At 38.7% G+C, this 25810-nt stretch overlaps 1 protein-coding gene across 6 annotated transcripts in view; it reads right to left on the reverse strand.

Annotated features, from left to right (window-relative positions):
* CDKAL1 (CDKAL1 threonylcarbamoyladenosine tRNA methylthiotransferase) overlaps window positions 1-25810 on the reverse strand; it is a 705817-nt gene that overhangs the window by 206298 nt on the left and 473709 nt on the right. For all 6 annotated transcript variants that reach the window (XM_078446595.2, XM_078446596.2, XM_078446590.2 and 3 more), the window contains one exon: window positions 7597-7777. In XM_078446595.2, coding sequence (XP_078302721.2) covers window positions 7597-7777 — 181 coding nt within the window. The remainder of the gene's footprint in view (window positions 1-7596; window positions 7778-25810) is intronic.

The following is a 25810-nucleotide window of genomic DNA, read 5'->3' on the forward strand; positions in this document are numbered from 1 at the left end:
TAGGCTAAAAACTCTATCCAAAATGGAAGTCGAAAGAGAAATGATATCCAGAAAAGTAGAATTTACAAGATTAACTGTATGTGGTGGGATCAAATACAATTAATTGCAGAAGAATCTGAAGAGTCCTTGTAAAAGCAAAAAAAATAATGAAAGAAGTAAAAAGGAAAAGGGCCTTGAGAAAAGGAGAGTCTCCCCATGTGTGTTTAGGAATCAGTTTAGAATAAAGAGTACTAGACAATCTAGAGTACAAAGACTCCTAAAAATATTTTTACCTTTCCCCCAAAGAAAAAAGCTTAATTTGAAAATAGGAGACTGTGGGGGCACCTGGGTGGCTCAGTCGGCTAAGCGTCCAACTTTGGCTCAGGTCATGATCTCGTAGTTTGTTAGAGTCCCGCGTCGGGCTCTGTGCTGACAGCTCAGAGACTGAAGCCTGCTTCAGATTCTGTGTCTCCCTCTCTTTGTCCCTTCTCCGCTCGTGCACTCTCTCCCTCTCACTTTCCCTCTTTCTCAAAAATAAATTAACATTAAAAAAAAAAGAAAGAAAATACGAGACTCTGTAAGTAATGTAATCATGTTATGAAGTAAGGTCTAAGTGCCAGGAAGTAAAAGTGTCTTTCCATGAAGACAACTTGATGCACTCCAACAAAAAATTGTAGAAATATTTAGAAAAAGTGACAAAGCTATATTCTACATTTCTGTTTTGCTTTTTAAAATAAAGTATGTTCTGGGGGAACCTGGGTGGCTCAGTCGGTTAAGCAGCCACCTTCGGCTCAGGTCATGATCTCACGGTTCATGCGTTCCAGCCCCACGTCGGGTTCTGTGCTGACAGCTCAGAGCCTGGAGCCCACTTGAGATTCTGTGTCTCCCTCTTTCTCTGACTCTCCCCCACTTGCACTCTGTGTTACTCTTTCTCAAAAATAAACATTTAAAAATTTAAAAAAATAATAAAAGTATGTTCTGGACTCTTATGCAGCTAGAATTTGGGAGAGCCATTACATGTCACTGAATAAGCTCTGTATGTGATTGAAGAACAATTCCTCATCCAACATTTGTTCCAAGTGGCCACCCTGCCTTGGTTTGAATACCTCCAGCAAAAATTCAGTCCCTGACAGGGAAACCTATTATGAACAGTTTCAGCAAAGCTGTCTCTGTCTGTCCCAAGGTGGCCTTCTACGTCTCTCAGGCACACGTACCCACACTCCTCAGGGCTGAGTCAAGAAGAGTACCATGGCCTCGTTATCCTCAGGGTAAATATTCTAGAAACTGCAGCTAAGGGAGTTATGATTCTTTTATGCTGACATGTATCTAAAGACATGATTTTACTCTCTGGTTCCAAGAAGTGAGACAGGCAAGCAGGTGGATTTAATGTCACAATTTAATACTTCAAACCAATATGAACATTCCAACAGCCACTCTTGTCACCTCAAGATTGTTCTTCAAGTCATAGGCCTCTTAAAGATTTCATCCCAACGTCATTATTTTTTATCAAAATTTTCTTAAAAAGAAAAAAGTCTGGAATTGACAGATAAGGATCCAAAGACTTTTAAAACTTAAGTGACCTTTTCTAGGCAGACTAAGAATCTCAGTGACAATTTGAAAACACTATTAGAGTTACTTAAGATTAATGAAGACTAATGAAGGAAGACTCAATCGAAAAGAAAATAAAAACATGCAAATTTGACCTTTCGTCTAAAAGTCTAAGGTCGCTCTCATTTAGCTTAGGTGATCTTACTATTAAATCTCTTATACATTAATCATCTTGCAAAAGCTAAGAGAAAAATAAATTTTACTTTATCTTGTTCATGAAAATACACTGCCTAATTTATTTCCATTATAAATTTAAGTGAGTTATACTCTTTTTTCAGCAGGCAATAAAAGACTGGAGAACTGCCCCCCCACCAACCTATGCAAATACAAAACTCAATCGGGCTTTATCCACTTGGTGATTTAAATGATTAAGAAATACAGGGGCGCCTGGGTGGCGCAGTCGGTTAAGCGTCCGACTTCAGCCAGGTCACGATCTCGCGGTCCGTGAGTTCGAGCCCCGCGTCAGGCTCTGGGCTGATGGCTCGGAGCCTGGAGCCTGTTTCCGATTCTGTGTCTCCCTCTCTCTCTGCCCCTCCCCCGTTCATGCTCTGTCTCTCTCTGTCCCAAAAATAAATAAAAAAAAAAAAAAAAAGAAATACATATAATTTAGTTCATTATTAAGAGCTCTACTATAAAACATTAAAAACTGGCATATATTTATATTAATACCAGTATTCATTTAAAGGAGTATTCACATAAAAGTAGGTGATATGATGTATCCATGTAGAAAGGTACCACTCTGATGTTGGGATGCTGAGACTGGGGGAGGCTGTGCACGTGTGGGCAGGGAGTATATGGGAACTCTATGTCCTTCCCTCGCAACTGTGCTGTGAACCTGAAACTGCTCTACCATGTAAAGAAAAAAAAAGGTTCTGCTAAACCAGGACCAGGTTATTAAAATCTAAAAACGTAAGGAAGATGTTAAGGGGCTATGTTTAAAAGGTAAAAGACAGCGGAAAAGAAAAAGCACCTGAAAGCTGATTTTATGTAATGAGTTTTGCTTCTGGCTGAGGCAAACTAGCTTCTATCAGACCAGCAATCTTGCCAAGAACAATTAGAAAAAGTGAGTAAAATGTATAATATGTCCTGTTTCAACATCAAAAACTATCAAGGTAGTGAGAACCTGAGGGACCAAGATCCCCAAGAGGAGAGAAGCCCATAAGCTCCATACTTGGAGCCACTTTCCGCAGATCAATTAAATTTCTCAGATCAATCAAAATAACCAAGCTTTACCACAGAGCCTGGCAGATGCAAGTTAATTCTACCCAGAAGACGATACTTCACTGACTAGCATCTCTAGGTTCATTTTGTTTGGGTTTTTTTTTACACAAATGATGGTCACCATTTAATAAAAATGATCAGGCACGTGGAAAAAACAAAAGACAAATGATCAAAATCAAGAAGAAAAAAAAGACAACAGAAAGAACCAACATTAGAACCAGATATTGGAGAATTCAGAATGAGCTTTAACATAACGGAGTTAAAAAATGTTAAAAAAATACAAAGGAAAATAAGACGAATTTCACTAAAATCCATGAAGAAAAAAATCAAATTGTTCTTTTTGTTTTGAGAGAGAGCATGCGTGCACGCGTGTGCATGTGTACAAGCTGGGGAGGGGCAGAGAGAGAGAATCCCAAGCAGGCTCTGCACTGCCAGTACAGAGCCTGATGTGGGGCTCAAACCCACGAACTGTGAGATCATGACCTGAGCCGAAATCAAGAGTCAGACACTTAATGGACTAAGTCACTCAGGCGTCCCTCAAATTATTCTTTAGAAGAAAAAACAAATTAACTAAAATTAGAAATTCCATAGATGGGTTTGAGAGCTGACTAAAAACAGATGAAGAGAGGCTTAGTGAACTAGAACAGCACTTCACGCACGCTAACGCACACACGAATCATTTGGAGGTGCGGACTAGGATTGCCGAGGTCTGGGGTGGCGTCTGGGACTCTGCCTTTCTCCAGGCACCACACCGTGACAATGGCCCAGCGACTGCTGCAAATATCAAGAAACTAAAAAAAAAAACAGGTGAGGAGAAAAAAATCTAGAAATACAAAGAGAACGAAGAAAGAAAAATATTAAAAAGGATAGCTTAGACAATGGGGAAAGTGATGAAAATGGCTAACGTATGTAAATGAAATCTCCAAAGACAGGATGAAAGAATGGAGTCCAAGAAATACCTGAAGAGAGAATGGATGACATTTTCCAAACCCGATCAAAGAGATCAGAGTGAGTGAGATCACAGTGAGATTTAGAGTGTGCACCCTGGCAGGGGAGGGGAGTGAAGGAGGTTGTGGGGCCATCTTGGAATTCTACTTACCACATTAGGCAATTCTATCAAACATCTAAGGAAGAAATAGTATAAGTTCTATACAAACTCTTCCAGAAAAATGTAGATAAAGAAATACTTTCCGACTCATTATATGAGGCCAACATCACTCTCATACCAAAGTGAAGAAGATACCACTGAAAACTACAGGTCAAAATCCTCCATGAACAAATATGCAAAAATTCTTCACAAAATTTTAGCAAATTAACTACAATTATGTATCAAAAGTAATACATTATGACCAAATGAAGTTTCTCCCAGGAATGCAAGGTTGCTTTACACATTTGAAAGCATTCAGTATAGTTCGCAATATTAGCAGACTTAAAACAAACTATGTAATTATTTCCATAGATGAAGATACAGTGATTAAGTTCAATTTCATTCATGATTCAAACAAGTGCGAGTGTGCACACACACAGACTCTGGGTACATTGGGAGTAGAAAGGAACTTCTGTAATCCCCAAATTATAGTCAACTTTTATACCTAATGGAGAAATTCGGAAGACTTGTGCAATAAGACGAGAAGTAAAAGTTATGAGGATTGGAAAGGAAGAAACAAAACTGCAATTATCAGCCGATGGCAGAATTATATACATAGAAAACTCTGAAGAAAAAACTACAGAAAAATTATTAGGATTACTAAGTCAAGTTAGCAAAGTTGACCGGTGAAAGATAAGTATGTTATATATATATATTTTATTTTTGATTTTTTTTTAACATTTATTTATTTTTGAGACAGAGAGAGACAGAGCATGAACGGGGGAGGGTCAGAGAGAGGGAGACACAGAATCCGAAACAGGCTCCAGGCTCTGAGCTGTCAGCACAGAGCCCGACGCGGGGCTTGAACCCACGGACCGCGAGATCATGACCTGAGCCGAAGTCGGCCACTTAACCGACTGAGCCACCCAGGTGCCCCAAGATAAGTATGTTAAAATCAACTATATTTTTCGATAGCAGTAACAATTAAAAAAATGAAAAACAGTCACTTTAATAGTATCAAGGGGAGGCCTCAGTCGGTTAAGTGTCCAACTTCAGCTGAGGTCATGATCACCTGGTTCATGGGTTCAGGCCCTGCATAGGGCTGGGTGCTGACAGCTCAGAGCCTGGAGCCTGCTTCAGAGTCTGTTTCTCGGTCTCTCTCTGCCCCTCCCCACCCCTCGTGCGCTGTCTCTCTCTCTCAAAAATAAACAAACATTAAAAAAAAATTTTTTTTTGAAGTTTATGTAGATGAGTCAAACAAAAGTCACAGACAAGAATGCTCACACCTGTTCTCAGTTGCGATACTAACAGTGGAATGTTGAAAATACCCAATTCTCTTTTCACGTTAGGGTGGCTACGCGAGCACGCAGTGGAACACTATACAGAAATGAAAATAGACGAGCAAGAGCTACCTGCAAAAACAGACTAGTCTCAGCAACATAATCTTGTTTAAAAAAAAATGAAAATTGGGGGCTTGAGGGAGGTGCGCATGGCAGAGTGGGCACCCGGGGACAGTTCATGCCTCACTGTTTTAGGACAGATCAGAGAGACTGTAACAATTCCTGAAATAAATACCAACAATCTCAATAAGCAACAGGTTCAACTCCTGACAGATGTAGAGATTTTTCAGATGTGAAATTTGAGACAGCTGTATTAGCCTCCCAAACTGTATAATAATAAACAATGAAGAAAAAGATGAAAAATTATTTAACGAAGCTAAATGTGTTATAATTTACTAGAAAATCCATTTTTAAAATGATTTTTTTTATATAATCTTCTCTTTGTAAATTTTTTTTTAATGTTTATTTTTGAGAGAGACAGAGCACGAACAGGGGAGGGGTAGAGAAAGAGAGAGAGGGAGAGACACAGAATATGAGCTGTGAGCACAGAGCCTGATGTGGGGCTCGAACCCTCCAATTGTGAGATCATGACCTAAGCTGAAGTCGGACGCTTAACCAACTGAGCCACCCAGCCGCCTAGGTTTTTATGTAATCTTGACACCCAAAGTGGGGCTTGAACTCACTGCCATGAGATCAAGAGTCACAAGCTCTACCGACTGAGCTAGCTGGGCACCCTGAAGAATCCACTTCTTGTTAATGCTGAACAGTTAACTTAAAACTTCAGGCAAGACTGTGTGGCAAGTATTGATTTTACTGAAAAACAGAAACAATCAAAAGAATTCCCCGCATTAAAAAAAAAAAAAGCAAAAAAAAAAAAAAGCCAAACATTCAAATACTGATGAATTCTTCCCTTTACATCAAGTACAGAACAGGTCAAACCTAATGTATGGTGTTGAAACGAGAGATAGTGGTTTCTGGCGGGGAAAGGGAGAGGGTGGCGGGGAGGGCGTGACCGGAACCTCTGAGGTGCTGGCAATTTTCTGCTTCTGGATCTGCCCAGGGTGCACGGAAGTATCCACTTCAGAGAAATGTACAGCTGTACACACATCTTCAGGCATGTTACGGCTCAGAAAACTTCTTTCTTATTAATTAAAGAGGTAAAGTTTGAAAAAAGAATGGATTAAACTATAAGGACAAGAGATGAGGGGATGGAGGGAGTAGAGAACTACAAAAAAATAAAAGGGAATATTTAGGGTGCTGACAGAAGTGTCCTACACCTGGACTGCGGTAGTAGTTAAATGAATGTATGCATGTGTCAGAATTCAAAGAACTGTAGACCAAAAAAGGTGAATTTTGTCTTATGCAAGAAAGTCTATTATAACTTAGATATAAAAATAATGGATTAATTCAACTTACTTTTACAGTTGTGAAAAGTCGATGGTGGTGAGAAATCTGCTTTCCTCTTTGATTAAGTTAGAAATAAAATTATATGGTCTATCTGGAAAATGTTTTCCTACCTTTGTATACACAGAAATTTGTGAAACAAAAAGGTAGAAAATTTTGAGAAAACAAGGAATGATAGTCACTTCAGTTTTACTGGGGAAAATAGACTTTAAAATATATTAAAAATATATGTCTGTATATACAAATAAAAATATGTTTTTTCAACCAAATGTTCAAATAAGAACTCTGTATGTTTTATGTCTGATATTCACATATGGCATAACGGAAAAAATAACAAGTTCTGGGTTATTCCTTTTAGTATTTCATGTTAAGTTTTGAGGAAAATTAATGGGAGGGCACAATTTTGTATTAGTTATTTCAAACAAAACAGAAAATTTTCAGTTAAAAACATATGACTTCCTCTTAAAGCTTATTAACATTTTCCCATTTCAGCCAATAAATCTAGAAACTAACTTACTTTGAGAACATTAATTTCTGAGGCATTCTGGAAAACAGTTTGCCATTACTGGGTCTCAAACTTTAAAAAAAAAAATTTTTTTTTAATGTTTTCTTATTTTTGAGAGAGAGAGAGACAGAGAGACAGAGAGAGTGAGCGAGCAGGGGAGAGGCAAATAGAGAGGGAGACAACAGAATCTGAAGCAGGCTCCAGGCTCTGAGCTGTCAGCACAGAACCCTACAGGGGGCTCGAACCCACAAACTGCAAGATCATGACCTGAGCCGAAGTCAGATGCTTAACCAACAGAGCCACCCAGACACCGCCCCTCCCTTCCCCACCTCCCTGTATTTTTTAACTTCAAGGTTATACCATGAGCCACTTGTGTTAAGATAGACAACGGGGCTGCATTTTTACAGCCCCTGGCTAAATCTAGCACCTTCCTTGCCAGAGAAGTCTCTTACCACTTGTGCTGGAATTTGTGCCATTTTTGCAGCAGGAGTCCCTGGTCTTGGGTAGAACTGGTTAATAAAGAGGCTTGGGAATTTGTACTCTTCAACGAGTTTCACTGTTTCTTGAAAATCTTGGTCTGTTTCTCCAGGAAAACCACAGATAATATCTGTGGCAAGAGTTATTCCAGGAACTCTAGAAAATAACAAGACAAAAATGGAAAAAAAACTCAATGCCATCCATTATTATTCTATTTCTCTGACAGTTTCTTTTCTAAATTTTTATTTTTTAAGTAGGGCCCGAACTAACACGGGGCCCGAACTAACAACCCTGAGATCAAGACCTGAGCTAAGATCAAGGGTTCGACACTTATCTGACTGTGCCACCCAGGCAACCCTCTCCGATCTTTTAAATGCCTATGTTTTGAAACTAAATTTTATTTTTAGGAAAGGGACATTTAAGCAAATAGTTTTAGAGAGTCCTAAATATTAAAAATTTATGGACAACAGGGGCCCCTGTCCTCCTCAAGAGCCATTCGTTTTTAATTCTTCTGCATGTTTCTTTGTTCTTTTTTCTGTATTTTAAAATAGATGCTGATTCTGCTATTTCTAGATTTTTGATTTTCAGGCAATACTTATTAGCTTCTCCACTGAGGCAGCCCTTTAATCTACTCTATCCCATCCCTCTCAGTAATATCACTGCACAGTTTTTAGTTAAATTAGTCGTATTTCCAGGAGCCTAACTGCAAAGGTACTGCTCACAGACAACTGGTATACACTACCATCATGTTTTCTTTTGCCACCTTGAATTTTTCCCAGAGTTAAAAACTTTAAAAAAAAATTTTTTTTTTTTGCTTCCTATTCTAGGTACCTGTGTTCATGTTTTCCACAAGTTCAGATCGATCAAAAACCAGTATTATTTTCTAAACACTCAAGGTACTGTATAGAATTCACTTATTCAATTTTTCCCCCCTGGAAATGCCACTCCTACTTTCTCTGGTATGTGTTGTTTTCATAATGAAACAGTTGTCGTCCTTGAAAGTTACTCTTTGGTTTTCTTCCCCACCCCCCACCCCCCGCCTCCTTTTACCTGATCCTATATTCATAATTCTTGATTAATTCTGCTGGAGCATTCTTTCAGAAGCTTCATCAAAAAGAATGCCAGAGAAATTCTGTTATTGTCTTAGCATAATCTGAACACATCTTAATCTACACAATTGACTGATAGTGTGGCTGTTCACAGCCCTCCAAAATGAAAAATATTAGCCACCAGAATTTTCTACTGTTTCTTTTTTTAACCTGGAAAGGTTGCTGATGAGATGTCCTGATTCACTCTGATGTAAACCTCTTTAACTTCTTTATATATGCCCTACTCTCTTTTTGAAAACTTTTAGGATATTAATTTTTCTCAATGTTTTTAAATTTCATGATAATAGACCTTAGATTAGGCATGAAAACTTTGTAAAGGGCACAATCGGGACACTCATGGTCTTTAGGTCTAGCAAATTTTCTTATATTATCACTTAATCATTTGTTTTAGAGATGCAACATCTTTTCTCTTCTTCCTAAAGGTATCAGTTAAAGGTTTTCGTAAGTTTTCCTCTGATCACTGCAATGCTCTCCATTTCCTCCAAGTTCTTGTATATTGCTCCCTCTCCTTCATGGCTGAGACTCGCCATCAAGAAAGAGTGACTCTGCCCTTTCATATTAAGAATAAATTATCAAAAGCTTCTCATCAGAGATTGACTGGATAACAAACTGCCTCTGTTTTTCATGAGCCCAAATGTTAACATCTTGAATGTCCTTTCTCTGTGGTGGAGTCTATCCCAGAGTGTGCTACAATATTCTACTGTGTGTTAACAGTATAACAATACCAAAATATCATGGACAGTATTCAAAGCTCCAATATTACTCTCAATCCATACAAAACGGGAAAAACAGCCTCAAACATTACAAACCAAAAGACACCTAACTATATCAATTTCTCTATTCCCTACATGTAGTTCTATATGAATGAATAAAACAGTTTATCCCATTTAAATATATTAGATATTTGGGGGCATAAGAGAGAACAATGGATATAACCATGAGGAAAGGGAAATACAAATGGCGTCATAAAAACATTGGCTTTCCATATCTTGTTTGGATAATACTTTAATTCGGAAGTAGAATACTTTATATTCTTGTTTGGATAATATATATCTTGTATATATATATATATATATATATACTTGTGTATATATATATATATATATATATATATATATAGTGTATATATACAAGTATATATCTTGTTTGGATAATACTTTAACGCGGAAGAAGAATAGCATTGATTTTTAAAAATATTTCTTTCTTGAGTTCTACTTGGTCTCATCCAGCTATTAATCTGGCTGACCCTGAACTAGTGAGGTAAGTTCCAAAGGCTAGAACTTTTCTCTGTGTTGGTAAACAGAAAAAGAGATAATATGCACAGAGAAAAATGAAACAGAGCATATTTGAAAAACAATTTTTTTGATTTTTATTGTGATATAAAAACATTCTTCTTCAGAGGTGATTATCAAAATTACATTTGAAAATCATAAAAAACATGTTTTGACAGTAAGCTGTAGATAAAAAGACCATTTTCTAGACTTACTAAAAGCATGTTGAATAGAAAAAGTATGTCAACAAGTTTAATTAGCAAATGTTTACACTTGACTTATAACTACTGAACAAAAGAAATCCACAACTAAAACTGTAAGTAATAGATCACAGCAGAAATGACAGAGAAGAGTCTATCTCCCTTAGGAAATAAATTTAAAAAAAAATCTTAGAAACTGCCTGTGAAATACTGTAGAAACCAAGACAATTGGCTATTGTCGTAGGCTGTGAATTGGAATGAATTTGGCACTCGATTATGGGGTATTCCCAAAGGAAAGTACCTTACTGATTCCCCCTCCCCCAATCCTCCTTGACCCAGGATAGCTGAGCTCAGTATTATGCAACACCTGCTTACTTTGGCATTAAGGCCCACAGTGAAGGAGAAAAGAGAACCTTTCCAGGAGTCCTCTTAAATGTTAAAAAAGGGGATGTCCAATGTGTGAATATATTTGAAAATCTACACAGAAAGCTGACTGATAACAAAGGAGAGGACAGGCCAACTATGAATTTGTAAAAGACCTATGTTAGTCAGTATATAAAAGTAAAAACAGTTTATTTGGTTTCTAAGGATGTAAGAATATAAACTGATTGCCTATAAAATGTTTCCAAAGTAAAGACTACACTTTAATGTTAGATGAGGCTCATCTATAAGTTAATTTTATACATGCAAATAATGCTTCTTAAAAATAATTTGGCTCTTTAGGTGAACCAACTTAAAAAAAAAAAACCCTCATATTTATACTGTTAATTTGCCTAGTAAATAATTCTCTTCAGTTCATAAGAAAATCAAGGAAGTCTGAAGTGAACTAATTTCTAAATTAATTAAGTGGCTATGAGGCAATTTAAGGAGAGTAAAATAGAACATTAATCCAAATATTTAATATGCTAATTACCAGCGAATGCTGTTTTTGAAAAGCAATGAATTTTCAAAATACTAAAATTTTTAAAAATGATCATTTCCACATATGTATTGAAAGCTGTAAGCCTAATGAATATAATTACTAGGTATTCTATGTTTTTAAAATTTAAAAGACCTTCTATATTTATGTTTTCATAGCAGTATGAGAAAATAATTCTGAAAGAAAGATGAAAATGTTCTCTCAGCTTAATTAACAGGTACATTTTGACTCGATATTTTTTTCTGATGTATACAAGCTTTTTACCGGCAAAATGGGTTCATTAAATAGCTTGGGAATAGAATTAATGAGAAAGATTCTAATTACACATCGGCAGTGGCAGAAGTGGTTCTATGATCAGTTCCACAAATCTATCAATCAGGAGGGTATCAGGGGAGCATGACCTCTTTGCTGGCCAGAGGCTAGGATTTAAGAGAGTCCCAAATATTTTAAGACTTAATTATTTATCCTGAGTAAAAATAAACACAGACTTAGACACCCCATACTGTATTTGAAATACCACTTAAAATGTTGTACTTTAATCATCTCAAGACTTTCACTTGCAATTTGGTGTTCTACTGGCAAAAAATGGAAAAAGGATGAGCTTCAAATTTCATATGTGGAAAAATTAAGACTAATGCACACATTCTATTTATTTCAAAAGAAAGAAATAAAAATAACCAAAAAAAGAACCAGATCTATTAAAATTATTATGCATAAACAAACATGTAACTAAAAGAAATATTTTTTAAACTGATTTATTTATTTTGACAGAGTGAGTGTGAGTGGGGGAGGCAAGCCCCACGCTATCAGCACAGAGCCTGAAGTGGGGCTTGACCTCACGAATCATTAGATCATGACCTGAGCCCAAATCAAGAGTCAGACACTTAACCGACTGAGCCACCCAGGCACCCCAAGAAACAGTTTTTAGTTCTGAATAAAAGTAAAAACACATCTAAATATATGGGATGCAGCTTCAAGAAGTACTTAGAAATTCATGACTTGAAATGTCTGTGTTACAAAGAGGTAAACACAATAGTCTAAGCTTCCACCTCAAGAAGCTAAAAAAGAGGAGCAAATCAAACCCAAAGTAGGATTAAAAAGTAAATTATTAAATAACGGTTTTAAAAAAACAATGAAATAGAAAATAGAGAAAAAAATCAATAAAAGTTAAGGTATATATTTGAAACAAAACAGTAAAATTACTGAACTATTAGCAAGACTGACAGGAAAAAAGAAAACAAATGACAGCTTCAGGTATGAAGGAGGAGAAAGCACCACAGATGCTACCAACATTAAAAAGAAAAAGACACTAAAGGTATATTATGAACAATTTTGTGCAGAGACATTAAAAACTTAAGCTGAAATGAGCAAATTCTTAAAAAAAAGACATAAATCATTAAAACTGACTCAAGAAGAAACAGAAAACCAAAATAGCCTTTTATGTATTAGAAAAATTGTATTTGAAATTAAAAATCTTGCCACCAAGAGAAAACAATATGAAACAACCCAGGCCCAGAAGGCTTCACAGGTGAATCATATCAAACATTTAAGAAAGAATAAAACCAATTCTATAGACACTACTTTAAAGATAGATGAAAAAGGAACTCATTTTATAAGTCCAGCAGCAGCCGATATAAAAACCAGAGAAAGAGATTAGAAATAAATTCTAGACCAATATATTTTATGAAAACAGAGACACTTAACAAAATATTAGCAAAAGGGGCACAGAAACATATAAAAAGGATTGTTTGTCATGATCAAGTTGTTTTTATTTTTTTTTAAGTTTATTTATTTTGAGAGAGGAGTCAGTGAGAGAGGAGTAGAGAGAGAGAAAGAGAATCCCAACCAGGGATTCAAAGTGGGGCTTGAACCCAAGAACTGTGAGATCACAGCCTCAACCACAACCAAGAGTTGGGTGCTCAACCGAGCCCCCCAGTCGCCCCAATCATGATCAAGTTTTAATTCCAAGAATGCAAATTTGACATACAAATTTTGATTAATGCAGTAAGCCTATTAAAAGAATAAAGGGTAAAACCCACATGGTGATCTCAGTAAATGCAGAAAACTAAGTTGACAGATCCAACACCCATTCATGATAAAAACTCTCTCAACCTGAGAAAAACATGAGAAAAACTATCTCAACCTGATAAAAAATTATCATTAAAAAAATTTTTTTTGATGTTTATTTATTTTGATAGAGAGAGAGGGAGACACAGAATCCGAAGCAGGCTCCAGGGTCTGAGCTGTCAGCACAGAGTCTGATGCAGGACTCGAACACATGAACCATGAGATCATGACCTGAGCCAAAATCGGCCGCTCAACCAACTGAGCGACCCAGGGGCCTCTACAGATATTACCAATTTTAATTTTTTAAAAAATTTTAATGTTTATTCTATTTTTGAAAGAGACAGAGCATGAGAGGGGGAGGGGCAGAGAGAGAGGGAGACACAGAATCCCAAGCGGCTCCAGGCTCTGAGCTGTCAGCACAGAGCCCGATGCGGGGCTTGAACCCATAAACCACAAGATCATGACCTGAGTAGAAGTCAGCTGCTTAACCGACTGAGCTACTCAGGTGCCCCTCATTTTTAGTGGTAAAAGACTGAATGCATTTCCGCTCAGATTAGTAAAAAGGCAAGGATTTCTGTTCTCACTTCTATAATTCAATATATTATGGAGGTTGTAGTCAGTGCAAGAAAGGTAAGAAAAAGAAAAGCATATAGGTTGAAAAAGAAAAAGTAAACTTTTTTTTGCAGATGACATGACCTTGTATGTGGCAACTCGAAGGAATCTAATGAACCTACTAGAATAAGCCAGTTTAGCAGAGCTAAAGATGAATATATAAAAATCACCTGTACACTTTACATCAGTAATGAACAGTCAGAAAATGAAATCAAGGTCGGGGCACCTGGGTGGCTCAGTCGATTAAGTGTCTGACTCTTGATTTGGGCTTAGGTAACGAGATCATAGTTCGTGAGATCGAGCCCCACGTCCAGCTCTACACTGACAGTGTGGGGCCTGCTCGGGATTTTCTCTCTCTCCCTCTGTGCCTCTCTCTCACTTGCGCGCGCTCTCTCTCTCTCTCTCTCTCTCTCTCTCTCAAAAATAAATAAATAAATAAACATAAAAAGAAAAAAAAAGAAACCAAGGACACAATTCCATTCACAATAGCATAAATAATACTTAAGAATAAATTTGGGAAGTCTAAGACCTACACTCTAGAAACAGAACTTAAAGAGATTTTCTTAAAATTTACTGAAATTAAAGAATATCTAAATAAATAGAAAATATATAATTTTCATGGATTGGAATATTTTACGGTTAAGATTGCATGTCTCTTCAAACTGATACACATATTCAATGCAACTGCTACCAAAATGTCAGCACATTTTTCTGAAGAAATTGAAAAGCTGATTCTAAAATTTATATGGAAATGCAAAGGACTTAGAGTAGCCAGAGAAAAAAAGGACAAAGTTGGTGGAATGGATGACCCTGACTTAAAGACTTACTATGAACCTACAGTAATCACAGCAGTGTGGTATTAGTATAAAGACACAGCAATGGAACACGGACAGCCCCAAAATACACCCATACATTTATACATTTATGGTTAATTACTTTTCAACAAATATACTTTTATGGTTAATTAATTTTCAACAAAACCGCCAAAGCAATTCAATGAGGTCAAGAGACAATGTTTTCAATAAACGATGCTAGAGCAAATGGATACCATACGCAAAGTAAACAAACAAACAAAAAGAACTTATTGGACCCTTACCTTATGGTATGCACAGAAAGGCCTTTAATACTAAATCTAAATGTAAGAACTGGAATTACTAAATTTCCCGAAGAAAATATGGGAAGAAATCTTTGTGTCCTCGATATAGTTCAGCGAAGACTTCTTAGCTAGAATGCTAACACCAAAAGCACAATAAAAGAAAAAAAAAAATGGGTAAACTGGACTTACTGGAAAAACGCCATAAAGAAAACAAAAAGACAAGCCATAGACAGGAAGAAATTATTTGCAAATCATGTATGTGATGAAAATATTTGTATTCAAAATATATGAAGAACTCATATGAGTCACTAATAAAAAGACAAACAACATAACTGTACAATGGGCAAAGGATTTTAACCAACACTTCACTGAAGAAAACAGATGAATAGCTAATAAGTGCATAAAAAGCTGCCTCAACATCATTAGTCTGCAGAGTAACGCAAGTTAAAACCGTGTTAAGATCGCACACACACTCACTAGGATAAGGCTGTATTAAACAAAAAAACACTAAAAAAATAACAGACATTGATGTACATCTAGAGAAACAGAAACACTTATCCGTTGTAGGTGGGAATTCAAAACTTTGCAGTCACTTTGGAAAACAGTGTGGCAGTTTCCTAAAAAGTGAAACACTTACTGCGACTAAGAAAGTTTCTATCCTAGCAATCTACCCAAGAGACATTAAAACGTGTGTCCACACAAAGACTTTTATGTGGATTTTTACAGTGACATTCCTCATTATAGCCCCAAACTGGAAATAGTCCAAATGTCTGTCAACTGGTAAATGGATAAACAAAATGAACAATGAAAATTTACCTACAAAGAAAAGAGAACCAATTACTGATACGTGCACCACACAGATGGACCTTGAAAAACATTCTGAAGTAAAAGAAGGAAGACACAAAAGATTACTTATTGTTTAATTCCATTTATATGAAATTTCTATAAGATGCAAAATTAGACAGACAGAAAACAGATCAGTCATTGCTTGGGTCTCGGGGTGGGTGGGGGGAGCAGGGATTGACTCCAAGTAGGCATTGAGAAACTTTTTCTTGTAAGTAAAGCATTTTAAAACTGCACTGTGATGATGGCTGCACAAATTCTTAATTTACTAAGAATTTCAAACTATAACTTACATTAGGTGCAAACTGCATGGTATCTAAATTATACCCACAATAAACCTGTTAAAAGTGGGGTGGGGGGAGGGGAGGAAGCCTTTCTGAAGACAGAAAGGTAGCAGGAAACCTCCATTAGGTACTCTCTTCCAAAGAGTCCGAACAACTGAACTTTCGACAGGATGTAGCCAAAGAATTAAACATGGCCAAATAGGAGGGAAGGGCAGAGATAATAAAAGGTAAGGTCAAGGTCGAAAGGAAATTATGTTCTGAGCAGGACAGCAAGAAGGACTATGTCCCAGCTACCAACAGACAACAACAAGGTATCATTCTGTTCATCCTAAAAAAGGAAATTTAAGGAGAAACAGCATGACATTTTCAAGTAAATTTGAGAAAACTGTCAGCAGCTTTAAAATTACTTTCACACTTCTATGAAAAACAATTTTTTAAGTTTATTTATTTTGAGGTGGGGGGGGGCAGGGGAGGGGCAGAGAGAGAGGGAGACAGAGAATCCCAAGCAGGCTCAGCACCGCCAGTGCGGAGCCTGACACGGGGCTTGAACCCACAAACCAACCGTGAGATCATGACGTGAGCCAAAATCAAGAGTGGGACACTTAACAGATTTGACCGAGCCACCCAGGCCCTCCTGAACAACAAATCTTAAAGGACATGAGCCGAGAAAGAAAAAGCGCCTATACATTAGGATAAGGGTTAAAAAGCCGTAAGTCACTAAGACAAAGACAGACTTTGGATGACCCTCTGGATGCCTCTGGATGACCCTCATCTTCATATGGGTATCTGGGAGAAAAATCTCCCCTTGCGTATATAACTGAGAGGCTCTTTTACTAACGAGTTGCATGCTCTACAGCAAATTACTTAGCCTTAGTAGGCTTTGGTTTCCTTTTCTCTAAAACTGGGAGAGTAAGAGTACTCCTAGATAAGATTAAGGAGTTAGTACATGTACTAATTGCTATGGACAGTGTCAGCCACAGACTGCCTGTTATGTTTTAGCTATCGTTATTGTAACCCTGTCAAAGAAATGACAACAACTACCATCTATTAGATGATACTAAGTGCCAGGCAATGTGTTAGCAACTTAGGTAACTTCTAGTTTAATCTCTATGAGACACAGGGAAACTACCCTTAGGGAAATAAGACTGAGTGGTAAATTGCCCTGAGTTGCAGAATCACTACATGATACGGCAGTCTTCTCTCCACCCACGTTACTGAGGTGCTCGCTGAACTGATGTACCAGAAGCAGTGGCTGATCATGAGTTTACGTTAAAAATATTCAGTAATAATATTTGCAAAGCAATTTACTACAGCAAGTAAAACTTGCCTCTATCTGCAGAATTGGGTTTTAAAGAGGGTAATTGTGGTCTCCAAAGGTTAAATGATTTACCGAAGGTCACCAAGCTATTGCTGGAAGAATCATAATTCAAACCCAAACCTTTCCACCTGGTTGGTGCTCTTTCCACAAATGCACCTCAATGAAGACGGAGGCATTTAAAACCTAAACGGCTATATGCTAAATTTATTCTTCATAAGGTATTTTCTTGTTTTTATCATTATCATCACTCATCAAGAAGCAGGTAGATATAATTATTCCTATCTCCAGATGGCTGAGAGAGAGGAAGCAGCAACAGTATCGGTAGAAAGAAATGAGATTTTAAATCTAGATTTGGGTCCTTGGTTTCTAGTCACGTTTTCACAAGTGTTGTTACCGTTCTGAGCCTCAGGTCCTTCTCTTCTACAAAACGGGGATAAGAGCACATCCCTTCCTGGGCTGTTGAGAGATCAAGTGATGTGATGAATATAAAGCATTTATAATAGCAGCTGGCACACAGATGCTTAATAGATGTCAACTTGCTTCTGTGTCCCTTAAGGAATGAACGGAAGTGAGGAACAACAACACTCTACCAAATACCTTGAACCTGGACTCCTCCACTTTCAGTACACCAATGGCCCATAATTGCTGCTCGCATTTCTTTTGTACTTTGTGCCGTAGATCGGTACTAGCAGAAAATGATCTAAGGAGTGACTGAGGAGTGTAAGAGACAAATAGAGTTTGCATGACACGATCAGGTTGATATTCTTTATCACAGAAAAAAAAAAAATTAGAAGACCTTAACATTTGGTGAATTGATTTATGTGTAAAGTATAAAAAAAAAACCCAAATGCTCTAGATGTGAATAATATTCTGGCTGTGGTGCAGCTTGACAAAATTCCTAAAATATCTAATGAAGGAATTATACTACTGCATAGCTTGTTTCTGGAATTTTAATTACGTTGAAAGTGCACAAATGAAAAACTAGTTAATACTAGTTGAGAATTTAAACCTACTAAATATAAATAAATAAAAACAGCTCAGAAATTACTTAGAAAGTAAGTGTCTTCATGAGCACTTCTGTAGATAATTTTCTCTTTGGTGAAGTCTCTTCAAATGAATAAATATCTGTCTACCTGTGCCTCCATTTGTCTGTCCACCTGTCCATCCATCCATCCATCCATCCATCCATTTCTCTCTTTTGTGTTCACTGATTAAGTACCTAGAATCACTCTTCTGATGTTAAACTCAAGAGAGGTTGGTGGGTGTCTGCGTATGCATTTCAGATAGGCATGCTGATCATGAGTAAGAGGGAAAGAAACAAAAAGTCAAAGAAGTGCCAATGCCAATATAGCCCTTTCTTTATGCCATTCTAAAATTTCTTCTCTCAGAGTCTGTGGATTCCTGAAAATTGCATGCAAATTTTTATGTGTATATTTCAGGGAGAAGTGACTACAGTTTTCTTCTGATTCTAAAAGTCTTCTGTGACCCAAATAAGGTTAGGAGATACTTCTATGAATACTTTCGGATCAGCCAAAAAATTATGAGGGGGAAAAAAAAACAAAAGCAACTTTTGACCTAATGACACAGTGTATGTAAGAGACATTTCTTTTTTTTCCTAAGAGAAAAGGCTCATCTGACTAAAATGAGTGAAATCATCATCTCTGCAGTAGATTTAGTATAATCTGGATGCTGAGTTACATATTGCTGTTTCATTTGTTTTGTTTGAAAATTAAAAATAGTCAGTTACTGCCAATTTCATAAAGTTTAACCTAATATAAAGTCAGCGATATAAAATGGGCCCCACCCAGTCAGTTATCATATTATTTTGGAGATGATGAAAACTGGTGTTACTCTTATTAACATCTCAGCCTCACACTCATCTATTTTTAATCGTATTACTGGGGCCAGAAGTCCAAAAAAGTACATTTGATTCCTTTGGCAGTTGGCTTCCTGTTAGGTCTTGAGAAAGAAGGTGTGACAGGAGATCAGAAGCAGGGAGAAACTTCGGTGCCTCTCAAAGTGGTCACTTCCTGCTGGTGAGGTGGCAACCCCTGGGGTCGGTGCTCCCAGGACCCAGTAACACAAACTCTGACCTTCTGCTCCCCCAGCCCTCCTGGCAGCAACTGCTTTCGGTAATTATTACCCTCTGGTTATCTCATCTCCCCACCTTTACTTTTCCAGCCTTCTAACTTCTATGTCATAAATTCCTTATACTAAATATCTTCTGATAGGTACACCTTGCATAGTTTTTCTTTCTAACTGGGCCGAGATTGAAACAATCAAACTCACCAGTGTCCTATTCTATGACCTTAATGAAGTTACATTTACACAAACCACATTGTGTCTGGGTACAGTAATAGATGGAATAAGTGGTAAAAGATAGGGCTAGTAAAGCCTCAACTCTGTTTGCACACTGAATACAAAGAATATAGATGTATTCCTATAAATGAGTATGTATGTTCTTCAAAGCAGAACACATAAAATTTGTGAATGTTAGAGAGAAGTTTACATCTAATTTGGTTGAAGAGACAGTTTTCAAATATTAGCCAAAATCTGCTGGTAATTCACATACTAATTATAAGTGATATTTAAAATCCAAGGTAGCCTTTTAAAGCCTCTTTCTGAGAAAAAAATGTAGTAGCAATTAGGTTTTTTTTTTTAATTATTACCTCTCTTCAAAATCAATAAAACTACTTAAAATTTTTTTAATGTTTATTTTTGGGGGGGGGAGGGGCAGAGAGAGACGCGCACACACACACACACACACACACACACACACACACACACACACAGAATCTGAAGCAGGCTCCAGGCCCCCAGCTGTCAGCATAAAGCCCAAAACGGGGCTCGAACTCATGAACCGTAAGATCACGACCTGAGCCGAAGTCAGATGCTCAACCGACTGAGCCACCCAGGCATCCCAATAAAACTACGTTTAATATGCTAAATAAAAATCCAGATGGCTTATTTAGTTTAAATTTGGTACAATTTTAGTTTTTGGAATAAAAAAGGTAGTTAACAAAAAAAAGGTGCAAAAAAGGGAGGGGCGCCAAGCAGACTCAGAGGACATCAAAGAATTTAGTGTCATCCACTATGTTCCTAAACCCAGGATAAATCATGAATATACAGTTTGGCTTCAAGCAAAAAACCAAATGAATCACTACTGTTAACTAAAAATTAAGTAAATACTGTGTTAAGTATGTTTTTTATCCCATAATGTTATGCCTGCATTCCACAGCAAATATTTTGGAATAAGCACAAAGCCTTACATAAGACCAAAGATATTGCTTTAAAAAGTGTAAGTAAGCATACTGAGTAATATTGTTATAATATTTAAAAGGAACCATATTAAATCTCAAAGAGTTTTTACACATCTGTTATTAAAATCATTTTATGATATTGCTGGTTGAAGTGAAGGTATTTACTATCTACAGTACTGTTAACACAATTCTTATATGAGTTTTTCTGTTTCTATGGTAACATGAATTATAAGGTTCAATGAAGCCAGATTCAGTAATGTGTATTTTTTCTGTTATTCAAGGTGAAAAGGAAATGAAACATTTCCAACATTCATAAACTGCAGCAAATGTCTGAATTCCATTTAGAGATAAGATGATAATTACTAAAGTAATTAGAATTCTTCCTGGATGGAATTATTTTGCACACAGTGGAAATTTAGATTTGGGAATGAAAGCAGGGGCCAGAGTATATTCAGCATCAGTAATTAATTACAACCAAAACCAATATGGTCTTCTGATACCTTGGAACAGACTATACCTTCTTCTGTCTGCTTCTGACTACAATGTGAAAGAAAACTGGTTCCCCCACCCCCATCCCTTAAGTCAGAAAGATAACGTGGGTGAAATCATTTTATTCAAGAGAAAATCCAATTACAGAAATAATCAACTTTTCCTTCCTGCTTTATTTTTTTCATATTTGAAAGGGCATTCACATTAGCAGAACCAATTAAATGAATATCAGGACAGGGCAAAAACTATAAAGTTAAACAAGTTTCTTAAATCTTTTAAAATTACAGTTTGAAAAAAAAAACCCACTTATTGAAATTTTAGAGAGTCAAACCCAGATCACAGCATTCTTTAATAGGAAAGCACAACTGGAAGGCAGCTAGCCATCAGGTCTCAGGGAGAATAATTTATAAAATTATATGGTCCTAATGCAGTTGGCTCTAATATTCAGCCCATCATAAGTAAGAAATCAGGCAAATTTTTGCTTTTAATGCAAGTGTTGTCATCATCAAGAAATGGCACTCAGAGATACCACATTTCGAGACTTAGGCCATCCTAAAATGCAATTCGTGTAGCAGCATAATAAATACTACTGAGAAAAATACATACACACAGACAGGGCAAGCATGCAACAGAAGCCATCAAATCAGAACACAGTAGAATATTATTCACAATGATATCCTTTATTCCGTATGACTTGAACTCTCATTTTGTTTGGTTTTCAATTCAGGTTACCCTAAATATCACATATCAAGGGAATGGCAAACTATGGCTCCAGGGCCAAATCCAGCCATCACCTGTTTGGTAAATAAAGTTTTATTGGAACACAGCCACACCCACTCATTTCCACGTGGTCTAAGGCTGCTTTGGCTACAAAAGCAGAACCGAGTAACTGTGACAGTTGCAACCGAGATGGTGTGACTCACAAAGCCAAAAATAGTTATTATCTGCAGAGACTCTAGCCAACCAAGCCCACCACTCTGATTTTTGCTCTAAGTACTCCCAGGGACACTCCAGGGTGAGTATGAGAGGACAGTGGGCATATGACACTCTCCAAAATACAGCCCCAATCAACCTTTTCCGCGGTCGCTAAATATGCACTGACACGATTCAAATCGGAGTACTCTCTCTCTGCGCAATCGTCCCCTGAAGCCTACCTCTCGGATGAAGTCTTTCCTGATTTTCTCTCTGCGTCTCAGTTCAGTCACACAATTAAGGTCACACCTCAGACCTCTGGTGGCCCTGTTATGATCTGCCCAGTACCTTTCACACGTATCCCTGTCTTCCGCCTCCAAGTAAACCATTAGCATCTGCAGGTCAAGGGTGGGGTCATATTCAAATCCCTACACTCAGCAGTAATGGGACAGCACACACAGTTCAGCACACAGAGCTGCTCAGCGGCTTAAAAGGTGACGGGGAAGGGAGAATGGGGCAAAAAAGGCAGGGGGATGAATGAATGAAGTCAGTAAGGCAACAGGCTTTCCTCATACCTATTAGTGATTAATTCCCGTTTTATCTCATATCCATCATAGTATTTTACTTTAAAGTCCTAAAGGTGAACTTCTAGCCTTGACCCATCTGGCAGGGGGAGAGAAGAGGCAATGCAGGGGGCTTTGGAAGTGGCAGCCTCTCACTGGGGTCCAGGCCACTGGTACCAGGATCCTGGCCATTGGTACTGACCTGTCCTGCTTACAAGGAAGGACATGTTTCTCAAATGAGTACTAAGGAAAAAAAAAAAAAAAAAAAAAGTATTAGCTAACTAATAGTTGTTTCCCCTTCAATGTTTCTATTTACAGAAATAACTAAAATACTGACAGGGGATCGATGTTTATTTTAAATGACCTGGAAAAACAAATCAATAAATGACCTAAGTTTATTTGCAACCCTCCGTTTAAAGTTGCAGGGAAAGGGGTTCACGCTGGAATCCCGGAAGCTGAAGGTGGATGCGAAACGGAAAAGGAGGCTTCATTCTAATTCTGCCTCACAGTTGTTCTCTTCTATTTTTGAAGGTGATAAATCCCATCATTCAAACATCGTTTACTGATGAAATGATATGCTCTTGGCAAAGTTCTGGACAGTCTAGATCTGTGAGGGCTGCTGGGGCAAAAGGTGGCCATGGGTCCCTTCCGTATGAAACACACATGAAATGTGCCTGGTCAGTGGGTGCTGCCGCTTCTACCTGGAGGGCCCGTCACCTTCCACGACACTGCCTATCGGGTCCCCATTTGGCCCAAATCTCCACCCTCCAAAAGGGCCTGGCTGGTCGTCGGCACAGCCACACGGTATCACCTAAGACACGTTCCAGCAATCCTGAGAACGGTCTGAGGCTCTTCCCAATCGTGTGTAACCCGGCTCAGCACGGGCCCCAACAGCCCTCTGGGGGGCAGCCTGCCTCTTACGACACCTGGGTCACCAGTGGTGGGATACTGGGCATCGCTGTGACACAGGTGGTAGCTGATCCTCAACCAAGAAACACTTCAAACCCCAAGAACAAAGCCGCTACATTAGGGGACACCAGGACACTACAGCAACCCCCAAAATCGTCGTTTAGGGGAAAAAACATTCATGAACTACTCGTACGTGAACTCCACGTCAGGTTGACACGTACTGTGGCATCTGTGACACCCGCCTCTCTGACACTTACTGAGCACTTTGTGCCAGTGCTTGGCGTGATACTGACTCATTTCATCCTCAAAGCAGTTCACAAGGTACGTAATACATTCCCATTTTATAGACGTGGCAACGGAGCACAGAGAGATTAAGTAAACTGCCCAAGGTCACACAGCAGTCAGTAGTAGAGTCTGGATCTGAATCCTGTCTGCTTTCAGAGCCTGTGATCTTAAACGACAAACTGCCTCCACTCATGTTGGGCAGAGAACGTGAACAGTGCCAGATACACTTATTCCAAAAGGCCTCCCTTCTCAGAAACGGCAACTATCAGGTGTCCTCACACAGCAACTTCTCTGAGGCTCTCATCTAGAAGCATGAGTGCCATCAGATGACCTCACCACTGCTAAGCAGCAAAAACACCCACTTAGCATCATCTTCCCGTTCGGTCCTCAGTTATCCAATTCTTACTCTCATGTTAAAACAATACTCATGCACTTATCCTTTCAGCCAGTGAAAAGAAATGTAGAAAAAAATATCCTTACCAAATATCCTATCTGTGCCAGTAGCCAACAAAAAGATTCACGACAGCTCAGATTTTATCACACACATTTTCAGTGGTGCCAAAATGAGAGGAAGAGATAGGACCCCAGGAGACTAGAAACATTAATAGACATAACTAGCCTTTGGCTCAGACAGGCAGCGAGAAAACAAGAAATCCTGTTAATTTTTAACACTTCGCATCATGTCCCAAGCCACGCAAGGTCTAGAAAGCGGTCCTGATTACATCATTTTTGGCAAAAGCATCAGAGGAATATTCAGCTTATGCTCGATACCAGGTCCTGAACGGTTCGGAGCCTGACACAGAAGCCAAAGCATCTCTGTCTTTCCTGTAATTCAGATGCAGGTAATGGCTGCAAAGACCCACGAAGGGTCACATGCTGATACTCCTTTTCTAGACTACTGCACGGACATCCAAACAACCCTGTGAGAAGGAAGGAGTGATAGGTTTCCCATGCAGAGGTTTAGAGAGGGGAAGTCTCGGCAAGCGGGGAATCGGGCTTCCAACCCTAACAGCTGCCTCTCCAACCTGCTAACCTGAATAATTCTCGGGAAGGACAGCCCACGCCAAAGATTTGGGTGCTGTGATGTCAGAGAGAGCAGTAAAGGAGAAAAGTTCCGTCTGGGACCACCAATGCTGGCAGCAAGCGTGACACGGCCTAGGCAAGGTCTCCTGGGCGGTTTAAAGACGATCTGATTCAATGCAGCGAACACGCATCGAGTACCTCCAACTAAGGGGCAGGAAAACAGAAGCACAGGTTGTGCGTTGGGGCTTGTGCGTCATTCCCAGCCACCGGCTGAGGTAGACGGTGATGTGATCACAGTGTCAGGTTCAATACCACGGAAGGGAGAAGGGTGGGGTAAGCAGGGGTGGTGGAATAAATGGCATTATGAGCCACAAAGGAGATGAAATTAGGGCTCAGGTGGGGTGCGGGGCAGGAGCAACAAGGAAAAAGTGTAGAGATTTGAGGACATGACCGGGTACACAGGGCCCCAGACGGCCACCTCCTAACGCAGAGTCCGCTGGCGTTCACTGGAACAGAGTGTGACGTCATCGGAATTCATATTCCACCTCAGTCAATGTAGGCAGCTCCAATTACAGCACACGGTTTCCCTCGGCAAACAGCTCTCACAGAACCAATCCTGATCAGAAGAGTAAATGAAGAGACCCCAGGTGGCAAGAGACAACCGATGGCTCTCTCGTCACAGCTAAGTGTCTAAGACAGGGTCGCCCAGTCAGGAACAACAGGCCTCCCGCACAAAGCCGTGTCGCCCTCAAGGCAAAGTCACGTGCTCCAGGCAGCCTTGAACAAGAACTGTCTTCGGTCGCGTGATGACACTTGCACGAAATGTGAACACAAACACGCCGACTGCAACAGAACATCACAAAGAAATGACACAGAGAGCGAAACGTGAAGGCACGTCCTGGCACCAAGGTAGGGACGGTGAGCAGAACCGTTTCCAGAGGGCGACAAATGCTGAGAACGTTCAGACAGGACATGCTCTTCGCTGAGGCCAATATGCTTTATGAAAGGAAGGAAGGGCAGTCTTGGAGG

Source organism: Panthera onca, chromosome B2 (genome assembly GCF_046562875.1).
Source record: "Panthera onca isolate mPanOnc1 chromosome B2, mPanOnc1 haplotype 2, whole genome shotgun sequence".
In the NCBI taxonomy this organism is placed as follows: Eukaryota; Metazoa; Chordata; class Mammalia; order Carnivora; family Felidae; genus Panthera; species Panthera onca.